The sequence below is a fragment of the Abramis brama genome, assembly GCF_963993115.1.
Source record: "Abramis brama genome assembly, chromosome: 5".
Classification (NCBI taxonomy): domain Eukaryota; kingdom Metazoa; phylum Chordata; class Actinopteri; order Cypriniformes; family Leuciscidae; genus Abramis; species Abramis brama.
Window position 1 is genome coordinate 30135449 of NC_139967.1, and position 26131 is coordinate 30161579.

Consider the following 26131-nt stretch of genomic DNA (forward strand, 5'->3'; position numbering starts at 1 on the left):
GATTGGGGCTCCCAAGTGAGACCCCATTTGTCAGTTTTTCAACATAACTCTGTTCCCTCCATCAGAGAACGAGGGTTACATTACTAACCAAGATATTTTTGTCATCACAAGAATAACCTACATTTTAAAATATATTAAATTAGAAAACAGTTATTTTAAATTGTAACAATGTTTCACAACATTACTGTTTTGATCACATAAATGCAGCCTTGGTGAGCATAAGACAAACATTAAACAAAACATTAAACTCCAAAACATTTGAATGGTGTAGGTATACTGCAATTTAAGAATAATTTTGCAAAAATAAAATATAAACACAATTAAATTTAAACTGGATAATGAAACAATTCTGAAGTAAAATAATAATAAACTTGTATTTAAATTATTCAATACATGTGTTGTATTGACATATCTGTCCATTTTCCTGATAATATTGAAATTCCAAAATGTTATTTATAAGAGTGTAAAATATGCTTGTAGGTGCAAATCAATTCACCTATGAAACTTTGCCACAGCAATGTACAATGTACAGGCTGTGTGCATATCAACATGACAGAGGCAAGTGTTTGGTCACCTGACATTAGAGAAATGTCATTGAGCTTTATAGTCCTCTGCACTGAAGGCAGATATGTTTTGACTGTAGATAAGGAACAATGAACACAAATGCATCTGCAAGCCCTTAGTTCCCATGGCTACATCAAATCATTGAATTATGATTAAATGTCCAGCAACATCTCTGCCTCCTCTCAAACACAGCTGTAAAATATGGTTTCAACTGTAAAGGTATATAAACACCATGCAACGTTATGAAGGTCGAATAAGTGACGCTTAAAAATAAGTTAGAAATAAGTTGTCAATTTAATAATTCAAACAAAAATTAAAGTAAATAAATAATAAATATTTAAAACTGTTTACTTATTAATTCCTGTTCTAAAATGTGGTTAAATAAAATAATAAATTAATAAATCATTTTGAATTGAAAAATAAATTGACTTATTCACTCTCAGAAAAAAAGCTGCCACATCCTGTTCACTCATGGGGCAATCAGCTTTTGAATTCATTTTAAGAGCAACATGCTATAAGTCTACAACAATTAACAGACACAAGATAAGTCAGTTCTGTTTAATTTTTGTTTCTTAAATAGCACTAAATAGGCTATCACAAGTTTAAAATATTTAGGCTATTAATTTATGTGACTTTTACAGTCAGTCTAGGTTGAAAGGACAGACTATTGATATATAAATATTTGAGCTGCGGTCAACATTTACTTCAGGATCAAAGGTGAGACGGTGTGTGTTGAAAATGGGCAAATATCTATTTTCATTCCTTCTACTAGATCGCCGAGCTCCCTGATGTGAATGCATCGGCTCGGTGATCGGCTAGCTTGGTCTGCGCATGAGCGGGGACGCGCTGGGGAGAGGAGTGGGACTGGGAGCAGCTGTGGCAAATGTTTCACCAGTCCAGCAATCTCGAGAAGAATAGACAATTTACTGCAAAGGAAAACTCTTTAACGTACTCTTTGAGCGGAATCGATTGAGGAGAAACGTGTCGGACGTCCGCGGTCATCTGCGAAGCGTCCGAAGTAGCAGATCGGCGCGTTTTCTGAACTCAATGCAAACAAAATAACAACCCCGAAAGACTGACAATAAAAGACCACAACTGACACCAGTCCGAACCAGGGCCTCGACACACCATCCTCTTATCTACTCGGACAATTCTCCTGTATCACTTCAGAAAAGCCCATCTTCTCTTTGTGAAACTCAGGAAACAATGAAGACCTAAACTCATGTGCTAGCCGCGGAGCTGAGTGTGTGTGTGTGTGTGTGTGTGAGAGAGAGAGTGTGCTCTTCTCCAGGAAACTTTCTCCCGTCGCTTTAAAAGACTGGAAGCAGAAGAAGCTTTGAAAGACCTGGAGAAGAAGCTCAGGCTGTCTTCTAGATTCCTGCATGGAGGTGAGGGGCGAGGACAGGGGATCGGACGGCAGCAGAGGCCCCGACTCGACCCACTTTCCTCTTTACAGCAAACCTGCGCGAACGCGGGTCACGGATCCTGACATGATGATCTACCCGAGCGCTGGAGGAGAAGATCTCACGGGGAGAGGAGCTGCTGGATGCGAGTCTCCCTCCTCAGATGGGCCGGGCAGCAGCCGGATGTCACCCACCGACGGGCCCACTGTCTTCCCACCTTTACCGCCGCCCCCTCCGCCGTCTGGAATCGGGGCGCAGGGGAGTGTGGATGAAAGTGATCAACAGGATGGGCCAGAATTTGAGGAAGAGGAGGTTGTATTCCCCCTCTCTGCGCCGCCCACCAACCAGTAAGGATTCATCTCGCACACATCTGTATTTTATGTTAGTAATTCATGATGGGAAAGCATCATCCTATTGGCTGTTTCTCAACACCTAGTAAACTGTCTACATCTATGGGGTTGATTCTGTATTCTACAGTCATTCAGATGTTGTTAAATGACCTGCAGTTGTTGTTTCCAGAAATCTACCGTAAAATACAGTGAAGCTGCAAGGATTAGGTGATTTTTATAACTCTATACGTCTAGAATAGCATAGTATAACAGCTATTGAAACCTGCTTGTTGTGATAATTCAGGTGGAACAATGAAAGGTCACATGATAGTCTCAAAAAATGTTGCCAAAATGATGCAATACATCGTGTTATCAACTCAAAGATAAAACGCCAGTAAAATAACGTAATAAAAGCATTAACTAATTTTAAATGTATAAAAAACACTGCAATATACATAACTGATGACAAAATAATATTTTTTTTTTTTTTAAATATAACCCACAATAGTCCACTATAACTGGTTATTCCTCATACCTTGTAAGTAATGCATACTTTTTAGTCATTAAATAAAAAAAAAATTCTAACAGTTTTAAAACTATTTCTTGTTAAATATATTTTATATTTAGTTTTGTATAATATAATTTTGCACAATTCATACATTTTGTTAAATTGTTTATATATTTATATAAATTATAGTAAATGTTAAAATAATTATAATATTTCTTACTGTTTATTAACTTAATTAGCTTTTTAGCATTTGTACTATTTCTTTATATTTTTGATAGTAGGTAGGCAGCTTTCAGATGATATATTTACTTCCTCGTATTGCAGAATGTGAGGGTATGTATTCTGTTGCTGACTAGCTGTTATGCTATTTATATTGTAATATGGGATAGCCATATAACTTTACCACCTTTCTTCATGAGATAGCCTATGTTGTCTCGTGTTGTCTTTTCACTGTATTTCGCCACTGCATAATTTTGTGTTTAATTGTGACCTTGTACACGAATAAATGCTGGATAAAAAAAAACCCCAATTTGGTTGTTTTACCCAGCTGGTTGGGTTAAATGTTTGATCCAACGTGCTGGGTTGTTTTTATTAAACTCAACAATTGATTAAAATTACTATATCGCTGGCTTAAAATGAACCATAAATACGTTGAGAAAATAAAATCTCACACAAAATTACTAGAGTAACAACAGGCAACAGTAATAAGTAAAAAAAAACAAAAAAAAAACTGTATGTGTATGTTAGTGAAAAAGTTCAGAAAAGAATGACAACTCAACAACTATACAGCTTTAAACAAAATTGCTTTTTAAAAGTTAAATAGTTAATAAAATTTGACCATATTTCGCTTATTTTTTTCTGACGCCAACGAACAGACTAAAAGCACTATAGCCAAAATTCGCTGCAGCTAGTTTCTATTTTCCACATATTTTCCTGTCGTGAGCGCAGCATTGTGCTGCAGAAATCTGAGCCGGTGAGGGGCCGCTGTTCGGCGGGGGATCTGCAAAAACCTCAGATCGCTTTTGCGTTTTTTTATCATAGACAAAAGATATCGTGACAGGCTCCTAATAACCTGCACATAAACAAGCAGTACAGAGTTCTGAGAACATATTTTAACATCCAAATTAGTAATATTCCGTATGATTACGAATAAAACTCATGCGAGACGACCGATGTTAATTGACTCATTTAGCTGACTGACATATCATCCCTGTATGTTGTATTGCATTAAATTAAATGATTTACAGCACAGTAAGTACTTTATTGACGAAATAAAATGTATACAAACCATACCAATGAAATGTGGGCATTGCTCTGTCCTGATGAGGGTGCAAAAAGCCCACCCTCTGTGTAACCCACCAGCTGGGTTGTTGTGTCTGAGGGCGGGTGGGGGAGGGGTGTATGGGTGTACCAGCCACCAACCCAATGGCTGCCAAACACAAAAACTACCCAACCATGGAAAAAAATAACACAATAAAATGACCCAACATGCTCAACCCAGCGTTTGGATAGAAAAAAATAACCCGGCGTTCTTGCATTGAATTAATACAGTTTTTGAATGCCTGTATGTATCTAGACCTTCCTTCTGCACACATTGTGAAACCACAATTACTGATAAATGTTTGTGACTGCTTTCTGTGTCATTCATTATCATATTGGTGACAAGATCAGTGGCTGAATCTAATGAAGAATGTCAGGGTGGTTACACTCTCTTCCTGATATCACGATGATAGTGATATGATAGTGTGCAATTTATTATGGCTCTCTTATTTCTTTGTTTGCTCAAGAGCAGGTTGATAATCGGGCCTGGAGTTTTATATTGTGCACAGTTGTTTCAGCTCATTCTTAAACTGAATTTTAAAATACAAAAAGTTTTGTAATGCATTACTCATGGTTATTTCATTAATCAAACCAAAGCATGAAGCTTTTGACAGCAGCTCCCATCTTTCAAAGCAAAACAATGTAAATCATGTATTTTCTCAGTGATAGTTCTTTAGGATATAACGCCCTGCTGTCAGTGGTTTCCTTGAAAGTGCTGAAACTTGTCACAGAAAGTGTGGGGATGAATTAGGCCTAGACTTTTCTCTTGGCTTTCAGTTTCAGAATCTTTTTTTTAACTTTTTTTTTTTTAAGGAGGCCTTCTGCGCAGTGCAAAAGAGAAACGCCTGACCTGTGATTTGTGCACTGCTGCTCTGCTCATACAGCTCACTCTTGAGATACTCTGTTGCCTTAGACTGGTGACCCAATTAGGATGAAAGTTTCCTCAGAGCTTCCAGATTATTGACTCTGACAGACTCGACTGCCTATAAGGCTGGGCAGAGTTGCTTTCTGATACGCCAACGCTAAACCAGAGGTGCTCCATAAGCTTATATTACCGCATGCACTCAGCGACTGCTGAATTTACGCCATGATGAGGTATTATTCACATTTCAGCCCATATCTGCTCTAAATGGCTTAGGCTGTGACATAATAGAAGCCTGTGTCGGCTTATGGCTCAGTGCACGTCTAAAATGTGCAACACCTCTGCAGTGAAGAGGAAGCACCCGAGTGTCCCATGCGGTGCTGGTGATGTTAACAACTTGCAGGCTGTGTTGTTTTATTTTTGGTGCATATTCTGACAAAAAAAAAAAAAGACCTTCTTGTGTAGGAAGTACATAACTTGTATAAAGTGTATACTATAGCTACATGATCAAATTGATTTCATCATTTCCACTTTCATTTTCTTTACAACTGAGGCAGTTGTTTCAATGTTTTCTCACAGTAGTAGGTTGAATTTCAGCCCAGTGTGCTACACATTCTCCGGTTTCTGCGGTGCTTGTCAGAAATGTGTGACTAAAGTTAGTGCTTTAGTCGCGCAGAGAAGACAGCCATGATCGTTCACGCCTCACTACTGTGCACTTCATTCATAAACAATGATGCCAGCAGTGGAATAAATATTTCACAGATGTTTTCTACTGTTTAACAAAGACAAAAAGGAGAGCGCATGAAGAGCTGGGTAGTGCTCCTCTCAAACACTGGGCTTTAAAAGCAAACAAACAGCACTGTGGAGAAAGAGCAGGTTGATTTTGTTTCCACGAAGATTAGAAGGGATTTTGAGTCATTAACGGTTTCCCCCAAGAGCTGGAAGGAGAGAGAGAAAGAGTTTGATTTGGAGATCAACATAAGTGCATATTGTGTCAGCTAGATAAGCAATTGCTCAAGAAACACACTCTCAGTCAATGGCTAATTGAGCACCCATGCTGGTTAATTGCCTTCTTTTTTTTTTGAGAGAGAAATACAGGGACTTTGGAGTGCCAAGTGGCACTGCAAGCTGAAACTGCAGGTTACTGCGCTGAAATATGTTCTTTTGCATTCGAGAGGCTTATGCACTAGAAAAGTCTTCTTTCCTCTTTTTTTCTTCATTAAAATAGCCTGGAACAACTTCTTCAATTATTATTTTTTTGACTGCGTTCATAACCATATGTGTATAAAGCAAGTGTTATTTTGGACTTATTGTTTTTAACCATCTCTAAATTGCTCTTAAAATGTTTTCTGCATTTACTTTTAACCACCTCCCTGTTCCTTCTTTTAAAACATCTGAGCAACAGGATTAATTCGAGCATTAATATCATTGCTTTGCTGTTTCTGGACATCTATTGATTTTTCTTGAGAAGAATTTAGGTCATATAGGCCAAGTTGATATGATGCTTTTCCGTATTATAAAAGGTTATATCCTTTTATGGATTGTCAATTTTTTTTTTAGAAAACCCATTTCTTAAATGTCATGATATATTCATGACATTGCATGAAAATTAGCAATACATTCTGAAAGAAAATTAATCAACCAATTTGGTAATTTTGAGATAATTGGTTATTTTGCCCAATTTGACAGTTGCAAACAGCCTTGTCATTTTCCAAAATATTTTTATTTGAACATTTAGGCATAATAAATCTGTTCTAAAACCAAGTGCCTTGAGCAAGCTGCCTTGTTCTCTTGTGTCCGAATATATGTCTGCCTTCTAAGTAGTTCAAATAGATGTCTTCCATTTCAGTATCCTAACTGAAATGGAACCTCAGAAGTGACTGATTTGCAACACTCAATGGTGGCAACTCTGTATGTTAAACTAAAGGCTGGAATATGACTTTTGCAAAAACAAAACAAAAAAAATCCCAGATTTGTTGTCTGAACGAGTCGAAAATAGTTGCCGAAAGCTTGTGTCAGTGCAGATTTTGGGCAGTCTGAGTTGACAGATCTCACAGAAAAATTGTGTATTGTATGATGGGGCACAAAATCCGATTTTTCTTCAGACTATAATTCCATCCAGTTGGAGGATATGAAATCATGTTTGATATTTTTTTAACCGATTTTAGAACACTTATCGTTGTGTATGACATATTGCTACTGAAACTGAAGCTGTACTTTATCTACCAGTGTTGCAGTAAAATACAATAACAATAAAATGAACAGAACCAACACGATCTCATGAAAGTGCGTATCTATTGCACAAATTTTATTTCTCGTGCCATTTATGCGCCAAAAATAGTTTTTGCGTGCATATGATACGCACTGTAAACCCCTTGGGTAGGATTAGGGGTGTGGAGTGCGTGCGTATTACACGCCATAAAGTGCGTATCAAATGCACGCGAAAACTGCGTGTCATATGCACGCAAAAACAATTTTTGCCGTATAAATGGCTCAAGAAATAAAATTTGTGCTATAGATGCGCACTTTCATGAGATCGGGCTGAACAGAACATGTAACAAATTAGCCTCAGTATTTGACTCATCAGCATAGATAAAACAACTGACTAAACCACTCACCTCTAACTCCCATTGTAATCTGTTACCGATACTCCTAGCAACACGACGCGTGTGTCTGTGTGAGTTTGTTGTGTTCGGAATGATTTAAAAGTATGGTAGTGTATGATCCTCAGTATAGTTTAGTGCACGATTAAAATCGTTCAGATTTTAAAAGTCATCTAGTGTATTCCAGTCTTAAGAGCGTGCAAGAAAAAGGTGATGCCCAACAGACAACACCATAATTTAATAAAATATATTTTAAGTAAAATAGTCTGTTTTATAACCAACAATTCTCCTGAGTTATCCACCATCTTGGATTTAGTTTTTCATGGAGCTTGTTTCAGTAAAGTCTGGAATTGTCATTGCTTTGAAGGATAGTTGTTATGGCGCCTTTGAATTTGGCCAAAAAAGTCTCTTAGGAGGCAACATAATTACATAACGTTTGGACAACTTTCTCCATTTTCTTCATTTTAGTTGGTTTTTGGACAGAGCTTTTTTTTAATATTTTTTTTAGAATAGTTCATTTATATTTTACTGAAAGTAAAGTTCATTTATTTTCAGTAAGATATAAAATACAATGTTCCAAAAATATGAACATAAGTACTCACTTAGCCTATATTTTGATTGATTAAGCACAGTTCTTGTCACAGATAGCTGATTTATTGCACATTCATGATATAAGACAGATGTTTTAATATCGACTCTGATTTAAAATGAGCAGCAAAAATGGCCAAAAAAAATCTCTTAGGAGGCAAAATACTTGCCTAACGTTTGGAACAGCTTTCTTCATTTTCTTCATCTACGTTGGTTTTGGGACAGAGCTGTTGTTTAAAATAAAAGTTAATTTACTTTCAGTAAGATTTAAAATCAAAACTTATTCAGACTTAAGTTTGGTCACTAACACTAAAAAGTTGATGCTAAATGATTAAATGTTTTTATTTATATGAGTTGGTAGGAGAAAGGAGTTTGCAGATAACCAAATTATATTACTAGTAAACAATGTCAAGTTTAAAAACACTTAATTTTACATAGCAGTGACTTTCATTTGATTGAAAAAGACACAGCCCATTTTCAACTAACAGCAGATTCGTGAATCACTGTACAGCACTTTGAGGATGTGTAATCCATCCTTCGTGTGACCCCTTTTCAGCTCCTGCTGCACAGTAACTGCTTGCTGAAGATGGGCTCTTTAGTCATCCATCTGTGTGCTGGAAGACAGTCCCCGTGTGCTGACTCTAACAAGCTGTGACGCTCCATCATGTGTGAAGAAAAACAAAGCTGTTTGGCAGCTGCTCATAGACCCTGTTCACCTCCACCTTTTTTTTTTTCCAGTGTGGAAACTCTTGAAAAATGACATCGCTACAGGCACTTTACATAATAGTTGGTCATTGAGAAACCAGTGTTGGTTACTGATGTTCCAACCTGCCGAGTTTTGCTCACTTACAGAGTGTGACGATTTTATTTTGGTGTTTGAAGGAAAGGAAAGGTGTGCAAAAGTTTGAATTTGATCATAAAGGTTGTCTGATCCAAAAATTCCAAAATGGAAAACTCATTTTTGAAACAATTTCAAATTTGTTTGGAACACCATTGTTTAAAAATTGAAACCATTATTTGCAGACATGACGAATATCATAAGGAATAAACTATTATTTAAGTCTCTTGAGTGGTGGTCAGGTTGTGTCCTCCCACCTTAGAGTTCTTAGCGTCTCGCATCCCGTTTGTCCCCTCCCTCCCGTTGCTCTCTTTTGCTGAGCCGTTTCATACTTTGCATTATTTGAGTGACTGCCTTCACAGAGGAAAGGATGTCAAAGGCAGACAAGGCAAATTCAAGCGAAAGGTCTTCATTCTCTAGCATCTAAAATCGTATTATTTAAGGAGTGATAACCGGCGTGGATTATTTCTCTTTTGGACATCATCTTAAACTGTGCCGACCATATGTGAGCTAGAGCCCCCCCCCCCCATGCAGACATAGTTTCTACTCACTGACTTCAAGAGCCGTGTGGCGATCGCAGTCGAACAGCAGGTTCTCTGGGACATGGCGACGACCAAATGGGATGTTTGTCTGGTGAGACAGAGACAGACCCCAGCGGCTCGGCAGCTGAGCGGGATTACTTTGTGAGTGAGTGAGAGCGAGTCGGAGAGCCCAGGATGCAGCAGAGGATGAATTCAGCGTAAGTGGGACACTAATGCTGCTGTTTGGAGCTCAGACTGGCAGAATATGGAGTCAGTAACTTCCTTTTTTTGCCTTATTTGCCTAGTTTGTTCCGTTCTCACTTTCCAAAAATGTTAATAATATAATAAAAAAGTACGCCCTTATTGAAATTGATAAGCACAGTTCTCGCCACAGTTATTGCCACAGATGGCTGATTTATCCGATTTAAAATAAGCAGCAAAAATGGCATTACAGTTGGGATTTTCAATACATTTTTGTGAATCTATCTATTTTACAGAATCAATTAAGCATGCTGATTCAGTTTGTCTGATTTGTTTGTTTCGTCTTCACTCAAAAATGTTCATGGTAGTTTTTTTCGTGGCATTTGTTGTGTGTGATATATATATATATCATACATTTCTTGTATATATTTTGTTTATTTGCTTGTCTGTGTGTGTATATATATATATATATATATACACACACACAATATCACAGGAGTAGCAGTGCGATATGGCTGTATATCAGCATGGCTGTGATTCGGCCGTAGGTAATCACAGCGTGCTGATATACAGCCATATCGCATGGCTACGAGTGTAATATTGCGTTTATACAACAGTTTGACGGCACAAGGGAGTAAATAAATAAGAAACAACAACGGAGTATCTTTAAAAACCCTCTTTTGTGCAGAACTACTTCGTTATGCCACATATTTAAAGGGTTAGTTCACCCAAAAATGAAAATTCTGTCAGTAATTACTCACCCTCATGTTGTTCCAAACCCGTAAGACTTTCGTTCATCTTCGGAACACAAATAAACAGCGCAGCGCTTCTAGGTTGTACGTCAGAACGTAGGCTCACTATCACACACATGAACGCCAGCATCACAAGCATCACACACATGACCAGCGTCGGCCAATAGTGAGCCTACGTTCTGACGTACAACACAGAAGCGCTGCGCAGTTATACTACGTGAACTCACTCAAGTTCTTAAACTTAAGGTTGAGCCACTGTAGTCACTTGGACTATTTTAACAATGTCTCTGCTAACTTTTCTGGGATGGCAGATATCGATTACCTAGCAGCCTATGAAGGAGTGAGCCAGCTCTCAGAGTTCATCAAAAATATCTTAATTTGTGTTCCGAAGATGAACGAAAGTCTTAAAGGGTTGGAACAACATGAGGGTGAGTAATTACTGACAGAATTTTCATTTTTGGGTGAACTAACCCTTTAAATCTCAAATTGATAGTTGAGCCCAAGCCTCTGTTACTAATTCTAAAACGTCACTTTAGAGCTAGTAATGAAGGAACATTGAGTAGCTTCATTGAAGCTTATTGTATTATGTAGAGTAGATTATTATGGTATTATGAGAGATCGAATAAACTAGTGTATTACCTGCATCTGATATTTCATTCATTCTTTAGGTCGATGTCTATAATATATCCAAAAAATCAGTTTGAATGTCTGCTGAGGAAAGTGATATGTTCGTCTTTATCCTTCCCATGACAGTGCTAAAACAACTTCCTTGTTCTGACTCACTCGTAAAGACCGTCTTTGCCACCATCTAATGGCGTAATGTAACTTTCACTGAAGTCCATATCACGATTCTTTCTCAGTACCAAATATGGCATATTATTAAATATAAAATAATATTTAATGAACAACAATCTGCATTATAAAAGACAATAGGAAATAAACACAAGCAAATAATTAAGTAAAACATACAAAAGCAGTGCTCTAGTACAGGATTTAAGTGAAATATAGCCTAAATATAAAGCCTTAATTTTCCCCCTAACCAAAATCGATTTGCTCTGGGACAAGTAATGGATTAATAAGACTGATTGCCCGTTTAATATACCCCAAATTAATTATATCTCATATTTAATCACCATCTACATAAGAGCCAGCGGCAAATTCCCGAAGGACTGGCCGAGATGACGCTGTTCTCTGCGGGTACATGAGCACTGAACGGCCGCTGACAGCCTGGAGCTCGCGTCTGCGAAAGCGTCTAAACAGATTGTAAAATAGGCACTATGATTATATATGAGTCACATATTTGAGGTCTTAGTAACTACATTCTCGCCTAAAAAAAACTCGTAAAACTAGATTTCGTGACACAACAACAGTAGTATTTTGCTTGACCGCCATGACAGTCAGTGTGATCAAACGGAGTGATGCAAATGGTGAAATGGTTCCAGTTCTGATACTGTGTGAATATTGCACGGCTGGACAAGGCTCTCAGCCAATCAAATTCGAGAACCAGAAAGAACTGTTGTATAAATGTATTATTAGGGGTGATTAATCGCTCCGGGGTTCGTTTTAATCGAAGTAAACATGCCCAAACAGTGTGAACACACCCTTTGTCACCTTTTTGGGCTTGAACTGTCAAATACACACACGTATGTGTCAAAATGCCAGTCACAATTGTTTATGTCTTAAGTGAACATAAACAGTTGAGAAAGAAAGAGCATGTGTATCAGTATATTAGATCAGTGCATTGTCATAAAGTGACTGCAGCCTAATATATCTCCGGCTGTCTGTGCCATTAATGTTAACCAAACAATCTCATTGCTCATGACTGAATCATCTTTTTTAACTTTAATAAGAATAAATGTATGTTCAATTGACACTATTAAATATATATTTTTGTACAATTAATTACTTATGTATACATTTTCCATAGGCCTATTTAAGTAAAAATATGTCTAGGCTTTTTATTACTGTGTTTTGTAATATTGGAGTCTATAAATAAAAAATTAAAAAGTTGAATATTGAATTATTTTGAATAATAATAAAAAAAAATAAAAAAAACCTTTAATTAATTTGAGCAAATGCATACATATTGATATATATGTTGAATATCACCAAAAAAACTGTGGAGAATTTTTAAAGCTATATCACCCAGCCCTATTTCTCACTGAAGATTTATTATTTACCTGAATTATTTTTCTTACATTTTATATAATATATTTTGACTATCAACAATGTGTTTAGTCATGAAATAATGTGTTTAGTTATGAAATAATTAAAAGTGTCTCAGGTGGACAGATGTTTGATGCATGAATTTGTAATTGCTTGTAGTAAGAGCTGTTGAATTAGTGATGTTATTTCTTCAATATGAATGTTTTAAAAAATGTGAGGACAAAGTTGCTTATTCATCAGTTTCAAACTGTCAGGGTGCTTTCACAACAGTGATGCTATTTTTCTGGGGATCAGATGGAGATCATGAGTTCTTTGGTGTTCTCCTTGTGCAGAATGAGAGATGAGCTCAGATGACAGCTGACATCAGTTTTGAAAGGCACTGTTAATGTAAGGCTGTGCAGTTTCATCATCGTAATACTGATGAGCAATGACGTGACAACTTTAGAGGTTTTTTGAGGTAGTCGACTCGAGACCTATAAAGAGAGACGGATGTGTTGAAAGTGCTTAAGAGAGCGAATACGACCCCTCAATCAAGTCTCAACAAGCCCGCTCTGCCCTCGCTTCCTCCCAGATGAAGTGTTGTAAATTGAGAGGTTCGACTACTTCCTTGATGGCTGGCATGGACTAACCACAGAAAGGTCATGTCCTGTTTTCAGTGAGCCATCTATGAAGAAACAACTTGCAAGGAAGAATATTGCCATGCTTCCCTGGTATCTTGTCAGGATCTTTTCATGGAATTTTTGGTGAATAATTCAAAAGGCAAATTTCTTTTTCCAAAGCTATATGGATCTAAAAATACAGCCATTGTCTGGAAATCATAACGTATTCAAGTGCTGAGAGATTTGTGCTTCAGGCTGAGGTTTAAGTGCCTGAGTGCTGAACATTGACATCTTATTGGGTTAATTTTGCAGTCAAACAAGCCTTTTCACTTCACGTGTGAAGTGACACTTTTCTTGTGAAGTGTCATTATAATGTCATGTTTATGGGCTAACGATCACATGGTTAACTAGTCAGTGCATATTTCACACTCCTATTTATGGTTCAGAGCTCTGTTGTGTCAAAGCTGTGAATGAAGTTGCTGATGACATGCTGCTGTAGTTGTAACCATTTATTTTTGTCCACCGTGCTGCACATATCAGTTGATTTCCATTACAGCAAGGCACAAAAAGGGGCAACAAGGCGTGTGAGTGGTTTGAGTGTTATTAAGAAAGTGCCACCTGTCCCTCTCAACACACTTCCTGTTCCTCTGCTTTTGCATGAATCGGGTCTGAGGCAAACACCTTTTGCAGTCATGCTTGATGTATTATAGCTTCATTCATCTCAAATGCAAATGTGTTTGCAGATCTTCTCAGATGTTTATCAGTGTGTACTGAAGATGCTCTTAATTTCAGGACGCTTGTCTTTTGACCTGTTCTGAAAAATCAGTACAGACATACTTTGCTATTATCAAAATTTAATTAAACCATTAAAACTATTTCTAAAAATAAAAGAGAATTTGGTAAAATATAAAACCGCCTTAATGCAAGTTTTTAAATAAAAAAAATATACAATTGCATAAGTAAAAAAAAAAAAAAAAAAAATCCAGAAAAAATTAAAACTGAAAAATGTTTTTTAATATAGCTCTGTAAATATTTGTTTTAATATTCAGAATTTCATTTTTTTGTTGTTGCCATTTTTGCCTTTTATTAGGATAGGACAGTAGCTAGACAGGAAGTGAGGTGGGAGAGAGAGAGAGAGAGGGGGGACGGGATCTGGACTCGAACTCAGGTCGAACATGTCAGAACTTTTTGGTTTTCCATGAAAATCCAAGTGGCAAACCCAAAAAGCATCACTCTTTACATTTAAGCACCATCAGTGTAGAGTAGACTATTACATAGTCTAATACTCACTCACACAAGTGAATATGAGACTTCCACCTGCTCTTTTTCCAGGTACACTACACAGGTCACTCGACGGCTTGGCACAGTATACATGTCAGCTAATTTAATGGAAGCATCAATTTACTGGGAGGAAAAGAGACTAAGAAGTAATTAGCTATTTTAACTTCATGGTTTCTATTCATTGAAGGCACCAGCTAGTGATCAAGCACTGACACGATCAGGCATTCCTCAGGAGGATGAAGGCTGTGCTTGTGTATATATCATCTGGATGTGCAGACTGGAGAGGGTTCGGTTATTTACCCATAGGCCTTGTTGTCGACACAGGAACTGAACTCTACTGCTATGAAGGAAGAATGGTGAAATCACTAGCCTAAAGGGGTCGCACACCGGACAAGAAGCGCCGCGTCGCGTCTAGGACAACTCGAGGTATCGCACACCGGACGTGCACTTTCTCAGTTAATGGCCAGCAATATTGTAATGTTTAAGGACATTATGGAATTAATATAATGTCTGTACTATGTTGTGATTGTACTGTACAACTAAATACAATCGTTGCTAAGTCTGCAGTCTGAACACTTTACCTCAGAGCGTCCGTTAACTGAATGAATTGAGAATCTCACCTGGAAATCCGATAACATCAGCAATTTTCAATCAAGCAGCTGATTTCTGTAAATGAATGTAAAACTAAATGTATATTGCAGCACAGGGTGAAGTCAGTATACATTAACTAGGATTTTGAACAAGGTCCTGAGCCGTAGCTGGGCGCCACGGACAGACGCCGAATGACGCCGCCGGTGTGTGAACACTCATAGAGAATAATGTGTTCGAATTTTAAAGACGTGGCGCTGCGCTTCTCGTCCGGTGTGCGACCTCCTTAAAGGCCTGTTTACACTGAGTCTGATGTCATTCTCTGGGAAAAAAGAATGCCTGAATTAATTGCTTGGCATCCAAACAAAATTATTTTAGGAAAAAGACGTTTAAAAATGTTAAAGTGCCCCTATTATGTATTTTTGAAAATTACCTTTAATGTAGTGTATAACATAGCTCTAAGTGAATGAAAACAAAGTTTTAAATCTGAAAGTTCACTGTATATAAAGTTATCGTCTTTCAAAAGTAAGAGTCGACTCTTGAATCAATGAAATTAATCGTTTTTCAAACAAGTCATAAGCTGTTTCGTTGTGACGTCAAGACGAAACATTAGCATATTGCCCGCCCACTTATTGCTCACGCAGACACCAGGGAAAACTTGAACCTCAAACCAACAGTTGATTCCTGTGGATACTGGATAGCATCATGTCGAGAAGACGCTGTGCTCTATAATGTGAAGGTAAAGCCAGTTTATTTTTTTCCACTGCCCAAGGATGAGCATGTGAAGAATCAGTGGTTAAAATTAATCTTTGCCAAAATACCACAGCAGTATAATCCTAAACTTTTGCTGTGTTCCCTTTATTTCACTGATGACTGCTTCTCAAATCTCAGAGTTCAATGCAGGATTCGCAAACCGCTTGCTCTTGAAAGATGGTGTTCAAAATACTTAGTTTTGATTTTATATTGTGTAGGACTCCTGCTTCTGGCTAACTCACATTATTACTGTCTTACTGAAATACTTCTGCTAGTCAGTTGTGGGCCACTATTACATAAAACTCTATTAATGCAGATTGTCTGTCGTTCTCACTACTTTGAGGTAAGATTAAGCATGGAGCATCAGTCATTCACCCTAGAGCTCGGCTAACATTGCATACATGCACTGTGATTGATACAGTTTCCACGTGTTCACTGCAATAAATTCGAAAAATACTCTGTAAATAGTATAAGTAAAATAATATGTTTGTTGATGGGCATGCACTTGTTAATGCTGATGGTGAGGAATTACAGTTGCAACATCTCATAATGTACCTCAAACTGAGTAGTGAATCACTGAGAATGTCCTACTCGAGTCGTCCTTGCGATGGAGGTTCGGGTTGAAGAACTAGTTCTTCCAATGTTTCATCATCGGACTCGCGCTCGGATTGATATGGTAAAATCAATGTCATCGTTTGTTACTGTGTTTAGTTAACGGTGTAGGAAACCTCAGGACAAGCAGAGCTGATGTTATGGCAATAGGCGTTTTTGTTTTCGACACGTGCGCTGTACGTAGTAGACCAATCACAACAGGCCGAGCTGTCTGGCCAATCAGAGCAGAATAGCTCACGGAAACGAGGGATTTAGAGAGATTGATTCATCTGACGAGTCATTTGAGAATCATTGTAAATGTGGTGATGTGCAAATGTATTTTATGAGTAAATGAAACAGTTTTTTGACCTTTGATCCATGTAAACCTGTTGTTGGAGACTCCAAAACAATATTAGGAAACTTTAAAATAGCATATGAAGTGTGACTTTTGTTGTTTATGTGTTTGCTTGTACATCATCTAATCTTCGTCATAGCCAATATCAATGATCTCATTGCCTCTTCATCCGGTTCACACACATCTGTGTTTTCAGGAGCCTGTGATTCATTTGTCCACAGAAGTTTTAATAGAGCACGTTATCCAGTGTGCTAATAACCCTGTATTGCTGATGTAATTTTTATAGCGTAGAAAGCTGCGAGGCAGTCCCGCTGAGAAGAAAACGCAGCCTCTGGGAATTATGAGGGACTGTCCTTCTGCTAACGGTGCAGTTTTACTCAAAGGACTGCTTCATAGAGCCTGTCTATTCAATAAATTAATATATAGAGAAGAGGGGCTTAGCCTAGTTAGGCTTGCAGTGTGCAAATTACGCCTGCACTCTGTATCACTGTGGTTGATAAAATGGGTCAGTAGTTTACATGAGCAAGTGTGTTTCTCATTTTACATTTTGGACTGCATATTATGTGTTGTAGACTGAGCTTGGGACTGTCATGATCACAACATTTTTGCTGATGATTATTTATCATACAAATAGTTGTAATTTAATATCTGTTTTGTTCATGTCACTTACAGTGGAAGCCTAATACACAACACTGTTTGAAGAAATAATTTACTCGCATTTAAGTTAGAATGACTTTGCAAACAAATATTGTACAGGGGTAGAATGACATGGATAATAGTAATATTTTAAATATTTATGATTTACATCTGTTTTAGGACCACTTTATTCCACTTTTCATTCACACTGATGTTGTTTTGGAACCAAGGAATATATTATATACCGGTAATACTAACTGCTGTTGTTGTTATAATTACAAATATTATTATGATGATTATATTATAATATTATGCAATAGTAAAAATATATAAAAATAATAATTTCTGCAAATTCGGCCTTGTTTATACTTTCGTTCATGCACACCTGAGCAATGCAGAGTTCATTTGGAGCGCTCCTGCACAAGATTTCAAAGCATTTCTACATTTGCTTAATTCCTTTTTGTTTTTTTTGTCTCTACATCTTTGCTTGTGAAGCCAAAATATAACTACGTAATATTAAATAATGGCAAATTTCAAGTTGCCCCCTCATAATCGACTAAATGTTAGTCGCCAAGAAGAGGTTTGGTTGACTAAATTTTAATTAGTCAGTTAGTCGCAGAAAAAAAGTGGCGAAGTCACGCAGTGACAAATTGTTAACAGGGCATGTCCATGCAATAAAATGTCGGCCAGAAAGTCAAAAAGGTGATGTGCAACCTCAAACACGACTTATTATTTAAAATATTTAAGTTAATCACTTTCTTGGCCGCTTGCTCTATCGTTAATGTGAATCTAGATAAATGTGCGATAGTAAATAATAGATAGTTAAAATGAGTTAAATAGTTAAAAAAGCTAGTGTGCTCCAAAACAATGACAAAATTCACATTTAGAAGATATAAGCATTCAAACTAGTCTCTCATTTCCACAAATATATGGATCAACGATTCTGATGACATCACTCTGCACTTCAGCTTCTCATCATATTTCCTGTCCAATCAAATGCTCTCTAGAATCTAAAGTGTCCCACCCCCTACATTATAAATAGATGCTGAAGCTGCGGCTGAAATCGGTCACTTGTTCACACAATTACTATTTTCTATGTGGTAAATGGAACATATTGCACTAAATAGGGGATGGGGAATGATTCAGACAGTTTAAATATGCTTTCCATTGAGGCGAATGAAGTCTATTTTCACGTTAGTGTCAGGCGAACCACCTCAGCATGCACACAGTCTGCTCTGGTCCAGAGACACGATAGCACAGAGTGGATCATATATGCGAGTCAGTAGAGAACCACAAAATGTATCGGACCCATTTGAGTTCTACACAGAATGCTATATTTTAAAGAAACATGGAGGAGGTTAGGAGAGAAACTGTTCTCAGACAGACTCTGCATTAGAAACGATACCGACGAGTAGAAGAAATAATACCAGTGCCATGCACCAACGTAAATTGCGCACTTTTCAAACTACACATCATCAGCATGATTGATTACGTTTTTGTTTTAATAACAGTTTCATATTAAATCTAAAAGGGAATCTATTAGACTGTGGCTGTCATAAGCTGTCAATTGTGGCTTTGCCGAGGTCAACTGCTCTGGCCGAGCTGTGATATAAACAAAACTCTAGCCGCTATTTTAAAAAAGGGGAGGAGTTGCTCAATATGTCCCGCCCTGTCTTTCTACTTCAGTGGAAGTTGCGTCAACACATTGAATAACACTGCGTGTTTCTAGGCACTTCGGTGGGCTTTTAAATGAATGACTAAGAAAATCTTTAGTTGGGGTCAGCCCTACTGTTGTTCTAGATTGACTGTTACATATTTAGGATCTTCAAACACACTGTTGATTAAACTGTTAAATACATTCCAATGAAACGCTGTAGTCAGAATCTTGATTAATTTCGGTAGAAATTGCGTTCCGCTATGCCACTGCACTCAAGTTGAAAGAAGTTCAATTTAAAAAACAAAAAACAAAAAAAAACGCTTTCTATGCACTGACCTGCTTTTTTTTTTACCTTTGGGAGTCCATTTGTATAGACAAACAACATTTGTTGAAACCAGAAACCTATCCAGTGCCTTGGTGACACACCGCCATGAGCAGTTTGGCAAATTTCTTTTGGATTTTATTACACACAGAGTACAATAGAAATGTGAAAAGTTGAACTGCAGCATCTCTTGTACACTGAGCAACACTTTTGAAAATCTAAACCGAAAACTGACATTCAGCACAAATGAAACTCACTGGTGCATATGCTTCCCCATGAACACAATAAGTTTGAGTGTGGGAGGGCTGCATGCCCACATGATGTTATGCAGACTGCAGTCAGTGTGACATTTCAACATGGGCAAGACTCTGAAAATATCAGTTGTTCCTGTGTCTCATTCTCATCTATCACCTCCTAAATTCACTTACCATCACTTCCTCTTCACCACATCAACAACACACATATATACTGTATATATATGTGCTGACCTTTTTTTTTCTTGCTTTAATTGATTTTGTATTTTTCACCCATGTTTGCAGTGCAAATTGTCCTGCTGTTCTTATGCATCTGAATGAAATTAACTGTGGGGCTAGAGTGAGTTTAAACAAAGTGTAAACATATACATGCATATCGTGAAGTTTTTCACAGTTTTAGATGTTTTTGATCTTTATTCTATTTTAAAAAGTGTTCTATGGAAAAACATATGAGTTAAGATTACATATGGTCTTATACTCTAAACAAGAGTGAAAATGCAAAATCATGATTCGATTTGGAGACTTCTGCTTGGCTTGTTTTTGTAAGGACCTTTTGACTTTAAAACCAGATGAGAATGATTTATTTCAGGAGTGGACAAACATTTTTACATGAAGGGCTGCTTTTCACTATATTTAGTTCATAGTTCACCCAAAACCGAGTTCACCCACTGACTACCAAACAGTATGGGGAAGAAATACTATTGAAATCAATGGGGCCCATCAACTGTTTGGTTACCAACATTCTTCAAAATATCATCTTTTGTGTTCAACAAAAGAAAGAAATTCATACAGGTTTGGAAGAACTTGAAGGAGATGATGACAGAATTGAATTTTTTTTGTGAACTATCCCTTTAAAGATGTCAGATTTTTCAATAACATTTTGGTTATCTGTGTTTTTTTATCTGTATTTTCATTAATAACTGGATATTAAATTATGCGCGCTATTTTAACATTTGGATGTAGATTTTATACCATTGTTAAATGTAATCTTTAGCAAATATCAAAATGAAAATCCATTTTTCATACTGAACATTTATCATGTTGCGATGCCTAAATTCACGTATTCTAGTTTTTAGTGTTTTGTTTTAATTTTAATAGATGAAATAGTTTTACATTTTCAGTCATTTATTGGTTATTTGCCATGACATGAATATAATTAAATAGCGTGCTTAAGTATCAGCCAAAATGTAGGTAATATCAATGTGTCTCTACTGTATATATGTATCGCAAGATGATCTTATTCTGTAGAGATCCTTATTTTAAACCATTTCTTGCTGTGACATCTCATTTAGACAAAGTAGCCTATTATTTTGAGAGCAAATAATGAAGCAGACCAAACTACATTACCGTGTGCACAAGTGGCACTGCAGGACCCACTGGATAATCACTTTACTTGCAAAAAGGTTTACTTTTTTACTTTTTTTATTCGTTTATCCGCAATGCGCAGTCCAGTTGGAGCATTTGGTTACCAAACAGCTCATAACTAAAGACAAAGGACGACGAGGAATGATTACTGCAAGAGGAATTCAACACAGACAGACTGAGACAGCACATAAACCCGTCCTTAGCACGTCCTATTTAATGAAAGTCATGTTACATGATGTTATTGATTTGCACGTTAAGTTTGGGCTTTTGAGGCGGAGCGAAAGCACGCCACTAGACAGGGACAGAATGGGGCAAAATAATCGTTTTATCTCGATTATCAAAGATACAGTGGGTTTATGTGCAGTCTCCATCTGTCTATCCATGTAAACATGACACAATGTATAAATTGTATATTTGTAGGGTTAAATATACATCAGCTCAGTCTTTTACTCTTTTTACTTCTATCCTGACCCCCTGTTGCAAAACACTAAAATCAGACACAAGTTTTTTTTTTTTCTCCAGGGATCTAAAATCTCTGAAACATTAACCAGTGTTGTTAGAAAAGCTACTGTTTAATTTAGAGACCTTCATGTTTTTAATGGCTGAGGCTCTGCAGTAAAACCTTTTTAAAATTTCTCGCCGTGCTAAGGCACCTTTTTAGAGCAAGATTTCACTTTCAATATTTCCGCATGAGTTTTTCTCAAGAGAAAAATTCAGCAGCCGGAGCCCTGTCACATTTCTGTGGAGTGAGAGGGCGGCTTGCATGCGTGTCTTTTTTAAAAACTCCAATGCAATCTCTGCAAGTCTCGTTTTACAGAGCTACTGCATTATAGCAAAAGCTTTTCAAAAATCTGCAAGGTAATTTGGAATAAGATCAACTAAATATAGGCTTTTGTCAGCATGCCAAAAAGAGCCTTTAAAAACCTACTTCAGCATTTACATTCAGGGTTGCATTAAAATCGATGCTGATGGACCAAATAGAGGAAGACACTAAAATCTGATTTATTGCTGACTAACTCCTTGATCTGTTCTTGCTTTCTTTCAGATGGTACCATGGAATGTTGGACAGAACCATTGCAGAAGAGCGATTGCGTCAGGCTCGGACACCGGGCAGCTACCTCATCAGGGAAAGCGACCGCCGGCCTGGCTCCTTCGTACTGTCCTTTCTCAGCGTGACCAATGTGGTCAATCACTTCAGGTGAGCAGTGCTGACTGGATCATACAGTTTCACTAATGCGCACAAACCCCATTACATTTCACAAAATGTTATGTCCCCTCAAGCAGACAGTTGTTGTACAATAGTCTTTGTTAACTATTAAACGTACATTGTCCTGCACTGTATCTATTATTGATATGACTGATGCCTCAAATCATGTGAGTTGTTCAGAACAGGTGGTTTTACTTTTCTAAATGATCAGAATTGTAAACAATAATAAAGCCCACAAAACCCTTAGACTTCCATGGATGGTGGTACTGAAACCATATATTTAGACCAGAATATTACAGAGACCAGTAAAGCAACTAACAAGAACACCCTAGCTACCACATTATTACACATTTATATATTTTAAAATGTCATGGAAAGCTGAATTTTCAACATCCATTTCTCCAGTCTTCAGTGTCACATGATCCTTCAGAAATCATTCTAATATGCTGATTTTGTGCTCAAGAAACATTTCTTATTGGTATCAATGTTGACAACAAGTGTGCTGCTTAATATTTATGGGGAAACTTTGATACAATTTGTCAGGATTCTTTGGTGAATAGAAAGAAAAATAAATCTTTTGTAACATTATAAATGTATTTACTGTCACTTTTGATCAATTTAATACATCCTTGCTGAATAAAAGTGTTAATTTCTTTACAAAAAAAGAGAGAATATTTTGATGACCCCCAAACTTTGGAATGGTAGTATACATTTAATCACTTGTCAATGTCAAATTTATTTCTAGAGCACAGTTTAAAACAGCTTCAAGTTGACCAAAGTGCGTTACATTGATACATATTTAACAACATAAAAAGAGATTATATTCATCTCTAAAATGCATTCAAAGCCAAGAAAAACAAATGAGTTACTAGTTTAGATTAAAAATGTGAAAGTTTGAGCAGTTCTAACACACAATGGAAGGCTATTATTCCACAGTTTATGGGCAATAACATAAAAAAGCCCAATCCCCTCTCAATTTTAGTCTTGCCCTAGGAACGGTCAACAGCCTATGATCAGAAGATCTGAGGCATCTCGATGGGTTGTATATGGACAAAAGTCTTGACAGATAAGTAGGTGCCAGTCCATTCAAAGATTAAAACAAATAAAATAATCTTAAAATCAGTTCTGTAACGGACAGGAAGCCAATGAAGGGTCATTCAAACCAGGGTAATGTAATCACACTTGTGTACACCCAACAGAAGTCTAGCCGCAGCATTTTGTAACATTTTGAAGTCGAGAAATAGATCTTTGATTTATACCTACATAAAGATAATTGCAGTAGGTGCCATTGCTAAGCAATCATGGGCAGCGTTCTCCATGAAGACAATGAAGTTTCAGCAATGGATAAATGGATTTCTAGCCCTTGCATGAGCTCTGCTACTAGATATATTTATGGATATATGGGGAAAAAACCCTGCACTGTACAGCTATCATCAGATGTTCATCCATTTTGGATAAGCTTTCAATGTTGTTATGGAAAAGGTGAAGCTGGTTCTTGTCTTGTGACCTGAGGTGTGCTTGCGGAATTCTGAAAAGTTGAGGTTTTTTTTTTTTTTCATAAAGAAACAAGCAATAAACAAACAAACAAAAGTCTTGTAGTAATAATTCTTATTCTCCATGACACATGCTTCTAGTTTCATTCGTCTACACAACTGCAAGTGCTGTTGTGCTCCTGCTAAATGTATTTGGAATGACTCATTCACAGAAGTAAATTATTTATCCCAGTAAATGTCAGTCTAATTCAGTCAGGCATTATCATTTTAATCAAGTAAGGCAAAACACTTTTCTTTTTTGTGTGTGTGTTCAGGATCATTGCGATGTGTGGAGATTACTACATCGGTGGACGACGCTTCTCGTCCCTGTCAGACCTCATTGGTTACTACAGCTATGTGTCTTGCCTACTTAAAGGTGAAAAACTGTCGTCTCCAGTGGCTCCCCCAGAGGTACGATCAGAACTTCTGACTTTCGAATGACAATAGGGTTTTTTTCACTTATTTGTTGCTATATCTAAGGTTGTACATCCAGAAGCAGGATTGCATTTTGTTAATCTTTCAGTGCTGATCATCATAGTACGTGCAATTGTCCTTGTGGCGTTGCTATAACCTCTTATTCTCCTTCCAGCCGGTGGAGGACAGGCGAAGAGTGAGGGCCATACTTCCATACACCAAAGTGCCAGAAACTGATGAGATCAGGTATAAAAACCCTCTTAAAAGTCATCATATCTCATATTTCACAATCCAGTCTGAAGTGTCTAACTGTGTCCTGCCTGTTTGAGGGAATGGAATTTAAACCCATTTCAGTGTTTGAAACAAAGGCTGCACGATTAATCATATTTTAATTGCAATCATGATTTCTGCTTCTGATTAATTAAGCATTTCTGCGATATTGGACCAAAAAGAAAACATGCATTTAGTTGATATATTTAGTACTGGTTTGCTTATCATTCACAGTGTCAGTTTTAAGACTGAACCTAAAGATACAAAACAAAAACAACAAAGAAACTGCTTTTATCTGGTATATTTTTCAACGGAACTTACACCAAACATCCAAAACAATGCTAAATGCACTTGTTGAATTTGATGGTATTTAATTTAAACATATGATGGTATTTTTACCAGCTGAAAACTCACAAAGAGCTTATAAAATGTGTTGTACATAAACGAAGATCTGCTGCAAGGAAACACGGTTCAGAAGCTTGTACTGAACTGTAACGGGCAATGGGGCTCCTATGATGAGGAAAACCTGGCATTATTGAGCGTCTTCTTTAGGGTCACATCTTGTGGCATCATATCCTGTTTTTGGTTCTCTAAGATGCCTTTGGTCCGTATTGCGTTCATATTTTAGTCAAAACGCAAGTTTGTTTGGAAACCCTTGGAACCCCTTTTTTAGGGGTTTCGGTCCTCCTGTTTTGTGCGCACCAGGGTTAGAGTGGCACTTATTCAAATAAACCACACTAACAAAGTAATCGAACCAGTTTGTTTTAATTGAACCAAACCTGCCAAGTGTGAACACAACCTTAATGTATATGACAAATATAATAATTCAAGTAACCAGATGAGGTAAAATCCTGCATATAATTTGGCTTTCTCTTGATTTGTGCTTGCGTGAAAGTGCAATAATTCTGATCAAATGTAAAAATAAAATTCTCAAATGAGAAAAATCATGATTAATTCAGTACTTCAGTAATACCACTCCATCCATTTCGCCATCCAACTATTTGAGCCTGTGTAGTATGAATACAATTCAGACACACTGCATCCACCATGTGACCTTCAATGTCAGCCTTGTCTCTGTTTCCCACCATTTATGCATAAGATGAATTACCTGTTGCCTTATGCAATATAAAATTGTCCGTCAGACTTCAGAATGCTGGGTGGATTCTCATTTCACATGCTAAGCAGGCATATTCGGATGCGGGGCAGTTCTTGGTGCCTCTAGTAATGAGCTGCTGATAGAAATCACTTGTTAAATAAGAGAGACATCCAAAATGTGCAGTGCTGGGCTACTCCAGGACCAGGATTGAGATGGTTCACCTGAGCAGTTGGTTTACATAATCTTCCTCTATGGTGTTCAGTGGCACTTATAGGAAGCTACCAAAAGTAACTACAGGAAAGCAATTTAGATTGCAAGAAAAGCTGGAAAATCCTGTATAACAGACTAATTCCCACCGTAAGTGTAAGACCCTTTTTAAATAACATTTGGAGCATTTTAAGCCACCAGCAATTTAAAAACATCAAAAAGTATTACTTCCCACAGGGACCCTCCAGTAACTTCATTATCTGAGAAACAGATGTTTTCTGCCAGTCACATTAATTGTTACTTTTACATTCAAAATGCTGATTTTCAGAAAGATTATCTGAAAGGATCG

The 26131-nt window shown here is 37.2% G+C and overlaps 1 protein-coding gene across 2 annotated transcripts in view; it reads left to right on the forward strand.

Annotated features, from left to right (window-relative positions):
* The first annotated feature begins 1386 nt into the window (after positions 1-1386).
* Positions 1387-26131, forward strand: part of rasa1a (RAS p21 protein activator (GTPase activating protein) 1a) — a 48596-nt gene continuing 23851 nt past the window's right edge. For both annotated transcript variants that reach the window (XM_084114070.1, XM_084114071.1), the window contains exons 1-4: positions 1387-2314; positions 22102-22254; positions 24071-24206; positions 24385-24455. In XM_084114070.1, the coding sequence (XP_083970196.1) occupies positions 1947-2314; positions 22102-22254; positions 24071-24206; positions 24385-24455 (728 nt within the window). In that variant the 5' untranslated portion in view covers positions 1387-1946. The remainder of the gene's footprint in view (positions 2315-22101; positions 22255-24070; positions 24207-24384; positions 24456-26131) is intronic.